This window comes from Paramisgurnus dabryanus, chromosome 1 (genome assembly GCF_030506205.2).
Source record: "Paramisgurnus dabryanus chromosome 1, PD_genome_1.1, whole genome shotgun sequence".
Classification (NCBI taxonomy): Eukaryota; Metazoa; Chordata; class Actinopteri; order Cypriniformes; family Cobitidae; genus Paramisgurnus; species Paramisgurnus dabryanus.
Window position 1 is genome coordinate 18382218 of NC_133337.1, and position 20424 is coordinate 18402641.

A 20424-nucleotide genomic window follows, 5' to 3' on the forward strand; every position below is an offset into this window, starting at 1 on the left:
ATTCCCCTGCAGTATTGACAAGTGGGATGTTAAATAGTAGGCCAGATCCAGACCACCTAGACCTACATACTCACAGGGGATAATCTGGAGAAGTCAGGAGATGGACATGCCTCATCAGTGTTTGACTTAGGCCTACCTGCCATTTGTTTCATTTAGCTAACATTGATTTCAGTTTTGAGTTTGCACTATGTTATTAAAGAGAAGTTTTTAAGTGGCCAAGTCACAGTAGGATGTTTAGAAATTAGTCTAGTCACTTTATTCTTATATATTACATAATAGACTGACAGCGTTCTGTGTATGTCACAGGCATCTATTGCCAAAGCCACTTTGCCTGAATTATTCAGAAATATCATATATTGTGTGTTTAAAGCAACACCAAAGAGTTTTTTTTTACCTTAAAATAACGCTTCCAAAACAGTTTCAGTCGTTCATCCACTCAAAACAGGGTGAACAGCACTTTCACATTCGCTTTGCAGCCCTCTATCGGCCAAAACCGCACTAAAGAAGTTTCCAAACGTCGGGTAGTGGTCCTGTAGTCCGAGTGAATACTACAAAAACTTGCTTTACGGCAGACCTACAATCCAATCAGAGCCAGCTATGCCTCAGTATTTATGACAGTGGGTAATGGACAATTACGCTTCTAACCTGTAGGGGGAGCAAAGAGCCAAAACTCTTTGGTGTTGCTTTAAGTTGTGTTTTTCTAAAAACTACAAAAATATCTTATTCCAACAGTTTAATAGAGTGACAATATCTAAACAAACCTTAAATTAGTAATTGTGTATTGAATTTGTCTTGCTTTAATATAGCATTACAGTTCATAACATTTTTTTTACTTCAGAAATCACCGGCACAATTTACCCCAACTTATTTTCCCTAAAGGCACAACTTAGCCCGCACCAGGAGCAAGTTGTGCCACAAGACTTTTTCCCAAAAGCTATTTTTCTGAAACAATTTATTTCAGATCCAAAGTTATTGTTCTCAGAGATGCACCACATCCTGAAATATATGTACGTCCTTAAGTTGAAGGCATTACTGTCATGGCCTCACTTTAAAGTCACTTTGAATAAAAACTGGCACAACTCACCCCACTTTCCCCTACTTGTAAAGAAATGTGTGCACAGTGAAAAGTCTAATATTCTTCAAAACCATTTATTTATTGGATTTTTTTAATACAGTAAAGCCACCAATGAAAAATGAACTTAATTTTAAACGCAATGACTGTTAGGTAATGGTATAATAACATGGTGGAATCAGAAAAATACACCAGATATTATCATGATTAATTTATTAACACATCATTTGTATTAAAGAGAAAAAAACTTAAACTGAATAAAATAGCTTTGAAAGACAACTTTCTGGAATTTCACAACTACAGTACTGAACAACATAGGTTCTCTCTCTCTCTCTCTCTCTCTCTCTCTCTCTCTCTCTCTCTCTCTCTCTATCTATCTCTCTCTCTCTCTCTCTCTCTCTCTAATTGATTACTACTAAGCATGGTACTACAGTAAGATCCTTACTAAAATTAACCATGGTTTTACTACAGTTAAAACAAAAAACCATGGTTAATTTTCATAAGGGTGTGGTTTCCACTTGCTTCAGGGTGATGAAAGACCCTGATTTCTGCAGATCGCCCTGTTAGATTTAATTTTGCAGTAATAACACTGACTGTAAAATATCCTTCATGAAATCCCTTCCTCTTCTAGATATAAATGAAATGTTTCTTTTTTTCTGCAGAACAGAATTGTAGCTTATTTAAATGTTTAAAGAACAGATGCTGAATGGGATTTTACATGTTTTGATAGCTCTCTTTGAAGGCTGTTCTTATAAATAAAGATTTGTCTTTGTTTGTATTGCTTTAGTTAGTCTGATGAGAATTTACAATACTCCTTTGTTCTGTTGTTGATGACAAAGTTTCAGATACCGTAGCTTTTATTGTCCTATAGCTGCTTTAATTAAAAAACACTTAAGATATTTGATGAGTCACGTAATCGGACAGAGTCTCTGTGGCTTGCACACCAATTCTCTCTGCCAGCCTAACAGCTTTCATTTAGGACAGAATCGACCCTGTAAATTTCCATTTACAGATATTTTAAAAGCAACGTTTAGCTTTAATATTTACGATCGGGCCGGCTCCGACATTCTTCTGATCAGGTTCGGACACTTTTAACACACCTCACACCAAGGGAAAATCTGATAAGAACCAGGGGCGTCAGAATGGGCATAAAACCAGTACTGATTACAAGGGCCCCAAAGGGAGAGAGGGCCCTTGAAAAGTCTGGAATATATTTTATTTTATGGATATTTTCATTTCTTAATTAAATTTCATAATGAATGTCAGATGAAATGTAAAGTTAGTTTATTGGCTGATTAACTTTATAACTGACTACATTATCTATAAGTAAAACTATCCCAACCCTTGCTAATGCACCAAATGGTTTAGTCCATCTGCACGTGCATTTTGTTTATGTTGTTGAGCGTGTGGTGTAGCGGAATGCAAACTTCTGTGGTGTGGTTGAAATGTCTTTCTCAAAAAAGCTAAATTAGGCCAAAATAAAATGGAAAAATGGGGGGCCCATCAGGACTGCCTATACAGGGACCCTGTGCTACGCCCCGTTTAGAACCATCAAGATAATCGGGCCTAGAATTGACGAAAAGGGGGAAATCTGCTCAAAATTAGCCTGATTATCTTATGGTGTGTACCCAGCATAACTTTCTTTATGTGGAACTCTTAATAAAACCAGTGAGTTCATGAGTTTCCGGTCACTGAGGTTCAAGTCACTAATTTATTGGTAAAACCAGTTTAACCAGTATACCAGGTTCTTCTTTACTGGTGCGTCACATGTCAAAAACCTGAACATCCTTTATGTACAAACTATTTATAAAATACTACCTGCTAGGGCTGGGCGGTATTGAAGAAAATGATGCTGTAACTTGATTAATAATTCAATATACGATATGAGATAAAGGCGTTAAATTTGTAAAATCCATTTAAATGAAAATTTGAAAATTATATAACCATATATAACAATATACCCATTGCTTTTTGGAAAAGAAAGCATCACTTGCTCTGTCTCGCCAGTCTGCATCAACCTAAAACTTTAATTATACATAACTTAAAGTTATAAAGTATTAAAAGTTAAAGTATTAAAGTCATTCAGTTATTGCATACCATTGCGAATTGCAATATTTCAGTGAGTTCAATATATATCTCACTGCCTTACCTGCATTGCATTAAATACAGAATCACTTGCCCTGAAGATTAATGTGGGTTGTAGACCACACTGTGTATTGTGCAATAAATTACTGACAGTTAAAGTCTAAACATCCAAAACTATAAATGCAAATGCAAAACTGAGAAATGTTACTTTATAACCTAAACTTTTCAGATTTGCCTTTCCTGAAGTTGAGCAGATAGATAATCTGTGGCTGGTGAGATCATCATTTAAAGAACTGAATAAGTTAATGCTACATCGAACAAAACACTTTGGTCATGGTGACTAAGTTGTTTTAAACCCCATATCGCCTTTACACTTCCAAGCTTCCCCCTTACGCTCACATGATCACACATACAACCCCACACATGCACAATTGTTTGTTTCACTATATTATTAAGTTCATTTCATAGACGTTCATTAATTTAAGGCTACTGATTTCTATACCATAAACCTAAAAAGAAATGTGCAAGCATTGGACTTGATCACAACATTATTTATTCTGAGATCATTTATTTATTGTTTTTCATCACTATGTTAGTGAGGACATTTTATTCTCGCATATAAAAGCTACACCTGTACATACACACACCCTCACGTGTGGTTTGGAGATATTTGAGTGACGCATTCTCACATCCCTACATAAACAATACCTCACCTACAGAGACAACAGCGGTCACATGACCTAAAGAAAGCTGCGTCAGACTGACTCTGAGCTTCTGAATGAAACTTCATTCAGAGCTTTTTAACAATTTAAGACAGACTTTTACTACTGCTCATGTTATCTAAATAGTATTAAACCTCATTGTGTAACTCACCCTACAGCATCTCTGATTTACTGATGATAAAATCCAGGATTGTATTAAGAGAAGGACCAGATTATCAGACTGGGAGTAAACTTTGTCAATGCCAATGAGCAATCACCTTCTAGTAAATCCTAGCAATGTGATGGCGACTTCTGCAGAGAAGTTACCTTCAGAAATGATGTACTGTACCTCGGACCTTACACCTCTCGTTCTCTAAACTCTCATTACATAACCAGTTTAATAACTCACACACGAGGTAGAGGGTCAAGTGTCTCACTTATCACCCCCGCATGAAACACATCAATCAAACAGCTAACAGTCTCATGCAACATTATACCAATCCTCTGAGACTTCTGCTGGATGAACATCTGAAGCTCTGTTGAATCACCTCGGGGCAGGTGCCGTCTGTACTACGTGCCATGTTATATTTGTTTGGGTTAATGCAGTGGCACATGATGTACTTGAAAGATCACCGCAGCATCTCTTCATCAGTGAAGACCGACACAGAGTGCAAACATTAACTGTGCCAGAACACAAAATTATTTCTTTAATTAAAACATTGTTCACCTGCTGCAAATCATCAAAACATCAGGACAGTGTGAACGAAACACAGACACATCACTTTAACCTTTAAAGTGCAATAAACGCTGCTCAAATTGGGCATTTGTTTTTGCAAAATCATCAAAAAAAATCACACAACACAATTGATAAAACACATTTTTTTATGATGTGAGCTGCCATTTACAGGGTTCCCACTGGTCCTTGAAATCCTTGAAAGTTTGTGAATCTGGGAAAAATAATAATAGGTCCTGCATAGATACAGGTCATTGAAAGTGCTTGAATCTATTTTATGCGAGAAAAAAATCCACATTATTCCCTGTGTAGTGTAGGATAATATCATTCAAATTCTAGACTTTTTAATCACACGTGCTAAACTGTTCGCTTTAAATGCTTATATCTTCTGTATGCGAATGTTGATTCATACCAAAATGCTTTTTTTGCATAGTTGTGTTTGATACATGAAAACATCTTGGGTTATGTATGTAACTGTTGTTTCCTGAGAAGGGAACAAGACACTGCGTCTCCCTTGCCATACTTCCTGCGTCCCTGTAACGCTGTCTTTGGCAATATTTCAGATAGCAATATACTTCCTGGCTCCCGCGTCACACTGTTTTTGTTGTTAAGCCTCATTGGTTGAATTTGATATACACATTCAGACGCACTTACCTCTGGAGGCGTCCCCAAAGTGTCAACACAGTGACACAGCACAAGTTCCCTTGTAAGGGAACTGTAACAATGTATCTTAAAAGGTGACTCGATGTAACCTTGCTCTCACTTGAAATGTGTCCCCAGATTTAGTCCTAGAATTTGAGAGTATTGGATCTGGAAAGTCCTTAAAAGGTCCATGAATTTGAAGTTAACTAAGGTGTGGGAACCCTGCATTCATGTCGGCGTGTATTGAAGTTTAATATCTAAAGATTTAATCAAACTCTTAATGAACAGCCTGATGAACAGTTTCATTTATGCATTTGGCATTCAAAAAACTTTGGATAACAGTACCAGAAACATCATTTATACATGAATAAGTTTCTATTAAACACTTTCTATTGTGAAACGTACACAGAAGTAAAAGCAGATTTTACTTTTACATTTACAGGAGGTCTTGAAGAAAGCAGTCATCCTGTGACATGAGGATTATAAAGCATTCCTGAGCTTCGCACTCACTGAAGACACTCCAGTTAAAAAAATATATAATTAAAGGTACTTGTTTAAGTTTAAAGTAAAAAAAATTGTTTTCCTTATGTAATTATCCTTTTTTAAATGTGACAAAACCAACTGAACTTCTTAGAAAAGGGTAAAAAAGAGTTCACCCTAAACCTAGTAGTATTTGTTAGATTTATTTGATTTGGCACGCAGGTTTAGAACAACATAAAAGTGCTGTGACGTAGTTGTGAGGAAAAGATTTAGACATTTGGAAAAGCAGTGGATAAGATTGACACTCTTCTTCTCAGAATCAGATGATGAGAATTGTGACCCAAGCAGTCGCATCACAGTCGCAGTGAAGGTTTGATCAAGGCCTGACGTGATGCATTTGGCCTCATTCAGCAGGAAGAGAGGAGCATTAATCTGCTCTCCTGTATAATAGGCTTATGTGCAGCGCGGGAGGTTTTCAGACATTTACGCAGATTACAGGACAGTAACCTTATCTCTCCTTTTGGACATTAAGTGTTCACTGAATGAGAAAAACAAAAGATGCTTGCATGATGTGACCTTGAGCACAAGCAAACCAGAGAGTGGAAATTTCCCAAAAGGATAAATAAGGGTGAGACACGCCGGGCTGGGCCGTCACATGATTCAGATGAAAATGAAACGACTGGGTTTTATCTGTGTGTGTGCAGCACCTGGGCCTGTAGGATGTCACATTTATGACGTTGATCGTGTTGTGACCTTCAGGCTGTATCTTGGGCATGTGAAGATAAATGACAAACGCAAATGTTTGATAAAACACTCAGAGTAGCCTTTAGACAACACATTGATCTTCCGTTGTATAAACTATATAGAATTGTGTTTTTCTCTACAGCCCAGAAAATAATGTAGCTCGGATCATTTGATTGGGAAGAAATTAAATGAAAGATGTTTGACGAATCTGAATTTATATTGAGATCTCTGACTCCTGATCTCTTAAAAATTGCTAAGGTTTGAATTCCAGTGTATGTTAATGAGTACTGTGTTCAGGTCAGTCAATATTATGCTGTAACAGTACAGTGATATGACACAAAGCTTTGGCATGTGTGCGTGTGTGTTGTTCTTCCTGTCTGTAGTGATATTTCGAGCATCCGTTTCCTCTCTGTTCAACTTGCTGGCCGCAATCCTACAGAAAAGAGGAAATTCAACATCACTGTATCACTCGTGTGTTTTGGGTACAGAATTAACAGTACACATAATTGTGTTTTTAATAAAGACCACGTTTCCTTTAGGAATGTTCTGTAGTCAATGTTATACAACAATCTCAGTAGGATATTATGATGCTGTGAAAAAAAACATCTCTGCTGTAGTTTTATGTACTAGTGTTTCACCAGTGAGACCTGATCATTGTTTGCCTTTCTTTGATTTGTCATAATCCTGACCCTCCACCCCACCCCTCTTCAGAATTCGTCAGGTGCTTTGGATCCGAGGCAACTTTCATAATATTAATGGAAAGTTTTATTGGCGTTTGAAGGGGTTCTTCAAACATTTAGTGGTCTGGACTACTGCTGCCCTGCGGTCAAGGAATTATGAACTGAATCTGCCTTTTAATCTGTAAGAGGATTATAGGCCTAAAGCTTCATATCAAAAAGATGCCCATATTCTTCCAATCACCTGCCGGCTAGTTTGAGCCATTCGTCTGGAAAATTCTTTAGGCTTATTTCATAACATTGGCCAAAGGTATGAGTTGTATTCTCTAAGGTCACTGTAGATCAAGTGTTGTCCTTAATACAACCTGCATCTAATCAAACTATGCAGAGCAAAGATCAGCATTACTGCTCATTAACATTTAACATTTATTCATTAAGCAAACCCTTTTATCCAAAGCGGCTTACAAATGAGAAACTCACAGAAGCAGTCATACTTTCTGTGCATTTGTTCTGCGTCACATGGAGATGAGATGGTGTGCTTCACTTCCTATCTGTATGTAGTGTTTGCTTTCCAGTCTGATGAATCAGTTATGAGCAAGTGAGCTGTCCATATCCCAAACATCTGTATAGAGACAGGCATGAAGGGGCTTATAATACGTTTACTTCCAGAGCTTCCAGAAGTGGCCTTAGCCATTCATATTCCCGAATGCAGGTGGACATTTTGCTGTTGTTGTTTGTGTGAGCTCTGTGTCCCACTTGCTCTGCAAGTTCCCATGAGTGCAGACAGCAGGCGGCTGTTTGTTTAGGATGGGGGATAAAAAATTTATATAAGAGTGATCCGGGGGAAGATGAGCCGACCTCCGACCTGCTCTGCAGGAGACCAGCGAAACCTCTTCTCTCTCACGGACCCCTGTACTCGGAAAAACCAGGAAATCCACAAACATTCTTTGGAACATCCTCTTATTTTCTTGTTATTTCAACTTTGCACTCATACAAAACTTTATCTGAATTATTTTACTGTATTTTTGTTTGTTTATTATCATTATCAAAGTGTCTACAATGGATTAAGAATACAAAAATTGTTACTATAATTGCTGGTAAGTAGGCATGGGCCAGTATAAGATTATGGCGGTATGATAACCTTTAGCAAAAATATCACGGTTTCACGGTGTTGTGGTTTGCCATTGCAACACTAAAATGTGTTATTTTCAGGTAAAAATAAAGCCTTTAAATTATAATATGCTTTCAAAAATATATAATATTTTCTTAATGTGTATTAAATGTAAACATCAAATCAATCACATGACTTAATGAGTTTTGTATAAACACAGCTCATACCTTGGAGACGGTATCACAAAACATTTTAGTGGTTTTGAAACCTTGACTGTTTAAAACCTCAGTATATCTTGAAAGCGGCAACCGGCCCATGCCTACTGGTAATGATGTTCAAAAAACAATAAACTATTAATAAAAAACTTTACCAAATTCCAACCATTCAAAGCCTCTAATGTGTAAAATAGACATTAAAGCATTGAAGCTTATTCTAAAACCTGCATTCAATTCAGTTTTTACTTATAGCTGTGAAAAAGTGATAGGTACTTCACAATTTTTTTGCCCGAATCATGTGTGATCTGCTATGTGTAGAGAAGAGGTGAACAAGTTCAAAAAATCAGAAGGGTTTACGAAGGAATTACTGTATACTTGGGCCTCCTTTAGTATGCAGTCGGGCAGATCGTTTACCACTGGAAGAAATTCAGCACCATTGTACCTCTCCCTAGGATAGGACATCCTACAAAGATTAATTTGAGAGTGAACTGTAAAATACTCAAACAAGTGACATAGCATAAGGGTGAGAGCAAAAGATCTGTGCTGATGAAGGTGTCTCCTGATATATGAGAACATTAGTATGCGTAAATCCACTTTTAAAAAAACATTCACACGAACAGTGTCCATGGGAGGCTATTGCAGAAAAAACATTGTTGCTTATCTCAAAATCTCACGCTTGCACCTTTGAGAATGTTCTACAGCTTTCCTGGAAAATGTTCTGTGGATAGTTGAACTTGACAGCTATATTTAATATACAAAAAGGAAAATCACCAATGTTAAATGTACACTGCTGGTGTTTATATGAGTGCCACCAGACCCATATATACACCAGCAGTGTATATCTAACACTGGTGATTTTGTTGTGTAGTGTTGCACCAAATCCCATATTTACCCAGTGAGGACACAATGCTTTACAGTACATATTTTAAAAACATTCATGCAGAAAAAAATCCAATCTTTTTCTAAACACTTATGGCATCTTTCCATTTGCAGTCCTTTGTTGACTTTACTTGTTTTACAGGGTTTTACTTGAATTGATCACTTTGCAAAGATCATTTGTGGACCCTATGGATGTCACCAGTTTCTGGGCACTGGGATTCCTCTGCCTGTTATTTCACACAGTTTGGAGACAGAAAAATGCTTTTGTTGTTCCAGTCTTACCTATGGAGTCGGGGCGTCGCATTGGCCCCACGCTCTGTTTCAATAGGTCACACATTCCATATCCATGTTCCTTTGTGCTCGGAGCGGGAATGGGTGCAAACTTCAGCTCAGAGGACGCGGTGGCTTGTAATCCAGGGGTAAATCACTATCAACCCAGGTCCTGTTCTGCCCGGCTCCGCCTCCACTGGGGGGATTTGGCCGTTCGGGGGTGGTAAAGAACTTCTGTGTGAATGTGGTCAGGCGAGTGATCCGGTTAAGTTATGATTAGAGGAAAGAAACAACAAACTCAACTTATTGCTCTTGTCTTCAGTGACCCAAACCGGAGTAGCTACAGTTTGCATGGGACACATTCCCAACCAGGTTAATCTCTCACTAGTATTTATGTTTTTAAATCACACATTTGTTTTTATAATAGTCAATTTGTCATAACCATGTTTTTGGGCTCTATTATTCTATTACTATTATTAATTTATTTTAATGAGAGTTTAAGGTTTAGACCATTTGTTAAGAAATGGTCTCTGACTTTAGTATCTTGGCAAATCTGAGCACAGTTGAGATCTGTGAAACTGTAGCCTAGATGAGACACAGCCTTTGTAAAATGTTGCTTTCTTAGGAAATGTGTAAAGTATGAGACTTGTTAAAGGTCCCAGTTTGCTGTGACTAGCTGTCTACGAGAAACAACTGAGATATAACGGAGATTCATTTAGTTTTGTAGTTGATTTACAGAATGAAGATCTGTCTTCATGTGCTAGTTCTGAGCTGATGGAAAGTAACCTGCTCTATGTTTGTATACAATCCACGTCATAGGCTCCACCCCTTGCACAAGTACCGCTGGCTGATGCAATTCAGCCGGTGAATATAAACCGGCTTTGAGCGACAGACGAGAGACGAGTCTGATTTCGGGACAGCTTCTTTAACCATCAGCTTTAATATTCTTATGATGAAATATTATTGGGTTTAGTTTTACTGCTGTATTTTATATATAATTCAGTTACTTTTACTTTTTTTAATCTACGCAATATTTATTTATTTATACGGATATATTATAAATCAATTGATCGGTTCTGTAATTGATTACTGGAACATTCTACACAACTGGGAAGGATTTTTTCGATCAAACAGGATCTGAAGAAACGGATTTGTGTTAATTTTTCAGGTAAGATTTTCATACCAGTAAGATTTCATACCGGTTGTTTAACAGTAGCCTACTCGTGTGTTTCATCACAGTTTTTAACCAGATTACAATCTGTTCGTATTTATGTAATTTCATTTGTTTATTGTTGTCTTTATTTATTTATCACCCTTTAAGGGCTTGTCCAAATGTGGATTGAATGTGTTCAATTTCTTTGGCGTGACTCATTCGTGTTTCATCATCTTGTTTCAGCACATCCGTTTAAAGAGAACAGAAATTAGAAAATTATACATTTTAACTTATTTACTTGACAGCGCGCAGTAACTGATACATTGTAAAACACTACCATCCCGCGTGTACAGACAATTTAATTCGTTTAAAATATTTCATTCATTTATAACACAGATTGTCTAACTCTTTCGTCTTAATCATCTTTATTATTAATAATTCAGTATGAAGTCGCGTACTGGGCTATACATTTGATTGTAAAGTCTTATTCATTGGCCTTGTTTGGTTTGTTTGATCTTTCCGGTTAATGTGGGGCGTCTTCTCGAGACACGCCGAGCATCTTCCTTCTTTCCCTCAGATTCAATCAATATTTACGTTATTTTCATCAGAGTTATCTGTTCGTTTAAATGTAACCATATACATAAAGTCAAGATGAATGAAGAATATGTCAATAATTGTTTTGTTGCGAATGTGTACATTAAGATTGAGTAGATGTCGTTATTAATAGTTGATGACGATGCGGCTGCTGGTCGTCGGTGCCGGGGATCTGTAATTTTCCACTCTTCTCTGTCCTGTCACGTGACCACAATAATGCGCGCCGTGAAGTTGGGGCGGGGCTCCACAAATCTATGCGGGCGCGCGCGTGCTAGACCCATGGAAAGGCTTTCACAGTCCTTCAAATTTCTTGCTACACTAGAGATCATAAAAAATATTAGGCAAAAATATACTTATTCATTTTTAACGTATGAATCCTCACTATAGTGTATAATATATAAATTCATATACAGTAATCAGAATAATGTTTCTGTTACAGAATCATGAACAAAGCCCCTGGTAAAACAGAAATGAGTCATATCAGCCCTTTAGACGGGGACAACAGCAGCACCAACTGCAATTAATACCATGGTTATCAAAAAAGTCCAAACAAAACTCCTATTAACCGGTAAAACTTGCACACAATTAAGCGCGCACATAGACCTAGGAAAAGTAAGCAGGCTTTGACAGTTCAGATTTCTGGCTACACCAGAGATGATAAAAAATGATTAGATATAAAAATTATACTTAATCATTTTTAATGGATGAATTCTCACTAAAAGTTATAAGATTTAATATTAATTGTAAATGTAAATATTAATGTAAATTCATACAGTAGGCTAATCAGAATATTTCTGTTACAGAATGAATAAAACGTCTAGAAATTTACAACAGCAGTGAAAACAACGGTTATCAAGAAAGTCCAAACAAAACTCCTATGAATGGGTTAAACCAGTATATAATTTTGCATATGGGTAAAACCTGCATAGTGCATACAATTACGCGCGAACATGTGAGTGCGCTTTGACAGTTTTTTGGTTTTCTGGCTACATAAGAGATCATAAAAAATTATTAGATACTTATTCATTTGATGAATCCTCACTACAGTGTATAAAATTCTAATTCATATACAGTAATTAGAATAATGTTTCTGTTACAGAATGAACAAAGCCGCTTGTAAAACAGAGATGAGTAATTTCAGGCCTGTAGACATGGACAACCGCAGCGCCAACTGCAATGAATACTACAGTTGTCAAGAAAGTCCAAACAAAACTGCTATTAATGAATACTAGGGTTATCAGGAATGTCCAAACAAAACTGAACACTACGGTTATCAAAAAATATCATAACAAAACTCCTATTAACCTGTAAAACCAGCATACAATTTTGCATATGGGTAAAACTTGCAAACTGCATACAATTACTCGCGTGTGTGCTAGACCTACGAAAAGTGAGCGCACTTTGACAGTCCTTCATATTTCTGGCTACACCAAAGAATTTAAATTCATATACAGTAATCAGAAAAATGTTTCTGTTATAGAATGAACAAAGCCCCTGGTAAAACAAAGATGAGTTATTTTGGCACTTCAGATGTGGACAACAGCAGCGCCAACAGCAATGAATACGAGGGTTATCAAGAAAGTCCAAACAAAACTCATATTAATGAATGCACTGGTTATCAAGAAAGTCCAAACAAAACAGCCATTAATGAATACTACGCTTATCAAGAATGTCCAAACAAAACTCCTATTAACAGGTAAAACCAGCATATAATTTTGTATATGGGGAAAACTTGCATATTGCATACAATTACGCGCATGCGTGCTAGACCTAGAAAAAGTGAGCGCGCTTTGCCAGTCCTTCAGATTTCTGGCTACACTAAAGAATTTAAATTCATATACAGTAATCAGAATAATGTTTCTGTTATAGAATGAACAAAGCCCCTGGTAAAACAAAGATGAGTCATTTCGCCACTTCAGATGTGGACAATAGCATTGCCAACAGCAATGAATACGAGGGTTATCAAGAAAGTCCAAACAAAACTCATATTAATGAATGCACGGGTTATCAAGAAAGTCCGAACAAAACAGCTATTAATGAATACTACGCTTATCAAGAATGTCCAAACAAAACTCCTATTAACAGGTAAAACCAGCATATAATTTTGTATATGGGGAAAACTTGCATAGTGCATACAATTACGCGCATGCGTGCTAGACCTAGAAGAAGTGAGCGCGCTTTGCCAGTCCTTCAGATTTCTGGCTACACCAAATATTTTAATTTTATCCAGTAATCAGAATAATGTTTTTGTTACAGAATGAACAAAGCCCCTGGTAAAACAGAGATGAGTCATTTCGGCACTTCAGATGTGGACAACAGCAGCACCAACAGCAATGAATACGAGGGTTTTCAAGAAAGTCCAACCAAAACTCCTATTAACGGGTAAAACCTGCATACAATTTAGTTTGGTCATTATTATCACAATAAATCACCTGTTATATACAGTCAAACACTGATTTAATGTGGTTACAGTTTGCAGTATGTCGACGTGGATGCAGAAAGCCAGAACTTTCTGTCTGGCAAGAAGAAATATGAGAATGAATATGTAAGTGGTACATCTGGTCAGAGAAGTTTAATCAGTTTCTTAAACATGTAAAACGTGTATAAATCTTTTTCCTCTTGTTGCTTTAGAGTCCTGGATCAGCGTCATTTGGGATGTCAGTGTTTAATCTCGGCAATGCCATCATGGGAAGTGGAATACTGGGGCTTTCCTATGCTATGGCCAATACTGGCATCGCCCTGTTTGTGTGAGTATTAAGTTTATGTAAAGCATGTATTTTAGCTTGTCTGTACAGCAAATGACAAAAATTATATTTATATATATCAAACAAAATCAGCCGATACTATCTAACTGGGTCTTGTTGTAGGTTAGTCTAACATATGTGATTAATAACATTAATACTGTTAATTTGTCCAGCTATTTGCCCCAGAATGTGTTGAGTAAATCTAAATCTGTCGATTTAGCTCTGATAGAGTAAGACTTTGAAAACTGTGCTTAGTGTTTACAAACAATGCTGTGTGTGGTAATCTCATGACAAGTGTGCTATAGGGTTTCCTCTGTTATATAAAGGTATTGGAATAAGGTGAAGAAATTTTTTCATGAAGGTATTTGCAGGGAGAGCATTAGTGTGCGATTAAAGCAGAAGTTAAATAGTGATGCTGTATTGTTTAGCATGTGAGATGGAAATGTGCTAAAGGTCAGGCAGGTTATAAAAGGTTCGGTCTGGTTCACGCAAGCAGACAATGGATCAGATGACTGTGTGAAAAGTGAGAATATAATTAAATCTAATCCTTAATCTCCTCCTTATACTGTGAGTTTGTCTGCTCGTATAACAGACTGTAATGAAGAGGATCATTATGTGTAGTTGAGAAAGATGAGACTGAATTGGGACGATTGTTTCTCTCCACACATTAATATTGGATGTGAACATGTATTTTTTTGTAATATTTCATCAATAAGTAATATTTTGCTCCACTTCTGCTGTGGAGGTGGATGCAAATTCAATTTCATGTTCATTTAAATGTTTTGTCATGGGACAGATAAAGCTTCTCATGAGTGCTTGTGAGCATTATGAATAATTCAAGACTGTTTCTTTGTTTGTGAACAGGATCCTGCTTGTGGCAGTGTTAATCTTCTCCTTGTACTCTGTACATTTGCTGCTCAAAACAGCCAACGAAGGAGGTGAGTCTCTTACCATTGTTACTGTGTAGGGTGACCATACGTGCCATTCTTCCCGGACGCATCCCGTCCAGGATTTCGGTGCGTCTTCCGGAAGTCGTATTTGTTGACCGCATACGCCATTCAGTTAAAAACATAAGATATACAATCGTAGTTTCATTCTTACCTTAAAATGTAACGGTTGCTTTTCTGTAATAATAATAATAATCCTCTATGACGTATGCGGTCGACAAATACAACTTCCGGAAGACGAACCCAAAATCCTGGACGGGATGCGTCCGGGAAGAATGGCACGTATGGTCACCCTATTACTGTGACTGTGTTTAATGTGATGGTTTGAGTTTTAATGCTTTTTCCCTCTCTGTCCAGGGTCTATGGTTTACGAACAGCTGGGGTATAAAGCGTTCGGAATTCCCGGCAAACTGGCCGCCTCTTGCTCAATCACCATGCAAAACTTTGGAGGTAAAACCAGCAGAGCAAAATCCTGCGAAAATGCTTATGAGAACTTTGCTTTTGGTTTGTTTTGAAGAGCTAAAATCATTTGAATTCTGTTTAATCCACAGCTATGGCAAGCTACCTTTTCATTGTGAAGTACGAACTACCGATAGTCATCAAGTCATTTCTGGACGCCAATGACAAGTAAGATTCACATTCATATTCTGTTTTGAGTCGGCAGCTTAGAGGTTAGGTACAAGCTGTGCGGGGACTGGATGCACAGGCCTTTTGTTGTTGTACTCTTGTTTGTTTTGGACGGACAGTTCAGAACAGTACGAGTGCTGTGTTGTACATCTGTCCGGTTGGGGTGGTGTGTTGGGGGTCTGATAGTCAAAGACAACCATTTAGTTTTGTCCCAGTGACCAAATACAACAAACACTGACATCAAAGATTTAGGACCTTACATGGTACAAAACCACATGAAACACGGCCGAGACAAAACTTGCATATCACAAACAGCTGTAAGTCTAAGAACAGGATGTTCGTGAACAGCTGTGTGTCATTTGTCCTAAAAATACTGATGTGAATTTTATTTTGTTCTTTGCAGTTCCTGGTACACTAACGGTGACTACCTCGTGCTGATCGTCACCGTGGCCATCATTTTACCTCTCTCGCTCCTTAAAAACTTGGGTAAGTCTTCATTTTACGAAAAAGGTCAAAAACACGGCATGGTAAAATTTTTTAGAAAGGACATTCAAATGACATGAACATATGCCAATGAGTGTTTTGTTTGCATTTGTTTGGGTGTGGTTTGTTTTGATGCTCATAATTTGCATTTTGTTTCAGGTTACCTGGGATACACCAGTGGCTTCTCCTTGTTGTGTATGGTGTTCTTCCTCATTGTGGTGAGTTCAGAGATACGCAAGTGGTTAACAACACCAACGACTATTAGTAGATAATGCAAATGAAATGGTGAGTTTGGTATCGTTTGTCTGACGGGACGTTTTGTTCTTCAGGTGATCTACAAGAAATTCCAGATCCCTTGTCCTCTACCTGAAACCTTTATTAACATCACAGTGAACAGCTCTGTGTCTCAAACCAACACCACAGAGGACAACTGCTGCAAACCCAAATACTTTGTCTTCAACTCGCAGGTACGAGAGCGAATATTCACATTGTTACAGATTTGCATTTACGTTTACGTGTGTGTCTAATGACTGGTGTTTGATCACAGACTGTGTATGCGGTGCCCATTCTGACATTTGCATTTGTCTGCCACCCGGCGATTCTGCCCATGTACCAGGAACTCAAAGAGTGAGTACAAGCCATGAAAACATTGGTTACCTCTCAAATATGTTTATTAAAAACTCTTATAAAAGCATTTTTACATTCCTTATTCAGTAATCAAGCAAATCACGCATTTGTTGCCCTACACAAAACACAAGCTAACATGACCTGTTTGTTTACAGTCGTTCCAGAAAGAAGATGCAGAATGTGGCAAATGTGTCATTTGTGGGAATGTTTGTTATGTATCTACTGGCTGCTCTCTTTGGATATCTGACCTTCAACGGTAAGCATTTAAAACACACATACACACACATCAAAAATATGTAAGATGCACACTTTTCTAATATATCAGGTGTGTTAGATGAATAGTAATGGCTCCAGGACAGGGCTGAGAAGATATTCATTTATTTATTCATTCATGTTCTTTAGCTGAACACTACAATGTATTTAAAGTTCCAGGTCAGGGTGTGTTTGTCATCACGGGAGGTGTGTCAAATAAAGCACTCTTATTGGTCAGATATATATAAATATGTGAGAAATACTGCGAGCCGTTCAGCTGTTTGTCTGGGCACGGTTAGAACATAACATGTTTGATGTGTTTACCCGAATAATGGGAAATGTTATGTAACATGGCAAATTTCTCAATCTATCTGTTCCTGGTCAAGGAAAAACAAACATTTTGGTGGGATGAGTGATGTTTGGTGTTCAAGAGCACTGGGCAAAGTTTTATTTGTCAAATGCTTAACAAGGCAGCCAACCTTTTTTGAAAAAAAGCTTTGAAAGGGTTAAACTCCAAAATAACCTACACACATTGTCTTTAAAGTGTTTTTAAATAAAACATGTTTATTGGTATAATATAATAATAATAATAATAATTCATTTTATTTCTAACGCGCTTTTCTTAAACTCAAAGCGCTAAATATGATGCTGGTTTTGTTGTAATTAGGTTGTGTGGTCATAGCAAGAGTCTAAACATGATTGTGTTTTATTTTACAGAGGCTGTCGAATCCGAGCTCCTTCACACTTACTCCAGGGTCTACAGTTTTGATATGGTGCTTCTGGTGGTGCGTTTTGCTGTTTTGGTTGCTGTGACCTTAACTGTGCCTGTGGTTCTTTTCCCTGTGAGTATTTTAGTTATTTTCACTGATACCATCTGAAGAATTAAGACACTGTACTGAGCAAAACCTTGTCCTTGGTTATAGATTCGTACCTCAGTCAACCACCTGATTTGCGCATCTAAAGGCTTCAGCTGGCCCCGTCACATCTGCATTACCGTCGGCCTGCTTGTCTGCGTAAACATCATGGTTATCTTTGTCCCCAGCATCAGAGACATTTTTGGATTTATTGGTAAGTGTAGACTGGATTGAATGTAATCCTGCTTTACGGCACATGCAGCAAAGTGTCTGACGCAAATGTTTTTTTCTGCCTTCAGGTGCATCTGCTGCGGCCATGCTGATCTTCATCCTGCCATCTGCCTTCTACATCAAACTGGTGCAAAAAGAGTCTATGAAGTCTTTTCAAAAGATTGCGGTAAGAGAAGATCCACCTTCACCATTCGAGCAAATACATAAATGCCCAGATACATTTTGATAAAAAATTCATATATTTACTGTAATCTCTTCTGTGCAGGCACTTTTGTTCCTGATCACAGGAATCATTGTTATGATCGTTTGTATGACTTTGATTATTTTGGACTGGATCCACAATGCTGGGGTTTCTGAGGACACCGGCAGTGGCCACTAGTGGACATGTCATCTATGACTGACAGGAAGATGGGGTGGAGATAAGTCACTAAAACTGCAATATATATGAACAAGAAGCTGCTCGTTTATCAGCACAGAGCAAAAACAAACATCCCATTCTGAAAGAATGTTTTGAACTTTGTACAGTATCCTCTTAGACCACACAGATGGTAAACGACTCTTTTATTATTGTGCTTTTCATAATGATTTTCTTTTCTTTTCCTTGTGTGCTGTAGTTTTGATACTGTTGAATTCTGGTGGTACGTTACAAGGTTTATTTGACCTTCAAAGTGTGAAAAATGTCCATGTTCAGGTCAAACATCATGTACTTACAACTAAAATCTTACTAGAGACTCACGATCAACGATACACGAGTGAAGTTTTGTGTTTGACATCAGTCTGTACCTTGGTGTTGGTACGTGAAAGATTGCTTGGCCAATCAGCAAATGTGAAAATGTCTTTTGCTTTGAAAAGGTTTGTTACATTTCTACTGTCTGACTTCAGTCGCTTTTTACTGATGTTTAAATCTACTAGTGGACAAAAGCTGATCTGAAGTTACAGCACCAATTTACTGTAAATGTATTTCAAATTCAAGTAACGGTTCATCAGCTGTTGGTACGTCAAAGTCGATATGGTTTTACCGTTCATTTGTGAACCCTATTCAAGAGAAAATAATCTTTAAAAGGTCTTTGTAGTTCAAATATATTTAAAATGTTACATCTAAAACAGCTTTCATTGTGAGCGGATGTCACCTGGGCTGCATGGACTACTGGTTAATGTTAATCATAAGTTAAATGATGGCATTTAAGCTGCAGCCTTTTTAAATGTTATTTCACTTGTTATGGTCACATTTCAAGCAAAATTGCTTTTGAAAGCTATTTCATGTTAGACTCTAAAGGGGTAGAGAGACCCATTGGTGGCTTACTTGATTTACCATTTCAGTGTTTGCCACTGGCAGCTTTAAGTTCCTCTCTGAATGAGAGACACAAAGAGAGAGAGAGAGAGAGAGGGAGGGGTTGTATTTTCACTACTCATGCCTCACTGTGCTTCCAAGAGCTAAAACTCAAGTGTCATCCAACTTGTTACTCTCAAAGATATTTATGGAAGAACACCAATGTAATTTAATCTATTTTACTATATTTATATACTGTAAATGTGTAAATAGCACAAATTGAAGTGTATATATGCTGTTGTTTATTATTGTTTTTTGTTCTCAATTTTGCTCAGTATGTCTAAAATATGAAATGGCTGTAGAACTGTAGTCTTCTCATATATTACACAGTGTGTCTGGTACCTGATTAGTCCCTCCTCATTGGACTTTGAATGTTGTTTAACTGAGAGGTTTCTCTGGGCTTGTTTTGGCTTATTGGTCGGGCCCGACACACACTACTACTACTACTACTACTACTAAACTGCAGACCTGCGAGGGGTAAACGCTCCTCATGTACAAGAGGCCATTCCCGCGAATGCTACGCTCTTGTTTCAGTGAAACACTGTGTATATAATGTAATTAATATCTAATAAAGTTTCAGGATATTCAATCAATGTGTCATTTCTCACTTTTATAAAGATAAGCTATATTTTTTAATAGATGTTAAAGATTTGATTTTCATGCCTTAACCTGCTAAATATAAGTGTCACACTAAATGGTCATTAATGAGACATCAAACCCACTATATTGATATCCCTGTACCATTTCATACAAAGTAAAAATAAATCATGAATTTTCTATTGCTGAAGATTAAAGAGCACCTATTGTCCAATTCATGTTTAAAAATTTCCTTTGTTGTGTAAATGAGTATTAGTAGCCTACATCTTAACGATATGCAAAAGGTACATACCCCAAAGTAAGCGATGAAGCGAGTTATCGTATCCAGCGTAAATCTCTTTTCTTGGACTACAACAAAGGCAACAGTTTACTTCCT

The 20424-nt window shown here is 37.4% G+C and overlaps 1 protein-coding gene across 3 annotated transcripts; it reads left to right on the plus strand.

Annotated features, from left to right (window-relative positions):
* The first annotated feature begins 10482 nt into the window (after positions 1–10482).
* Positions 10483–20040, plus strand: slc38a2 (solute carrier family 38 member 2). 3 transcript variants are annotated; one of them, XM_073813751.1, is made up of 18 exons: positions 10483–10777; positions 12837–13052; positions 13226–13441; positions 13613–13738; positions 13829–13901; positions 13988–14103; positions 14965–15038; positions 15405–15497; positions 15599–15674; positions 16078–16160; positions 16317–16375; positions 16487–16624; positions 16705–16784; positions 16940–17040; positions 17754–17878; positions 17960–18104; positions 18190–18287; positions 18387–20040. In XM_073813751.1, the coding sequence occupies exons 2-18, from the start codon at positions 12838–12840 to the stop codon at positions 18498–18500; spliced, it is 1932 nt and encodes a 643-aa protein (XP_073669852.1). In that variant the 5' UTR covers positions 10483–10777; position 12837; the 3' UTR covers positions 18501–20040. The 3 variants fall into 3 exon arrangements, with proteins under 3 accessions (XP_073669852.1, XP_073669853.1, XP_065120550.1); XM_073813752.1 differs by lacking the exon at positions 13226–13441 and having other exon boundaries at positions 10484–10777; XM_065264478.2 differs by lacking the exons at positions 12837–13052; positions 13226–13441 and having other exon boundaries at positions 10486–10777.
* The last annotated feature ends 384 nt before the right edge of the window (positions 20041–20424 follow it).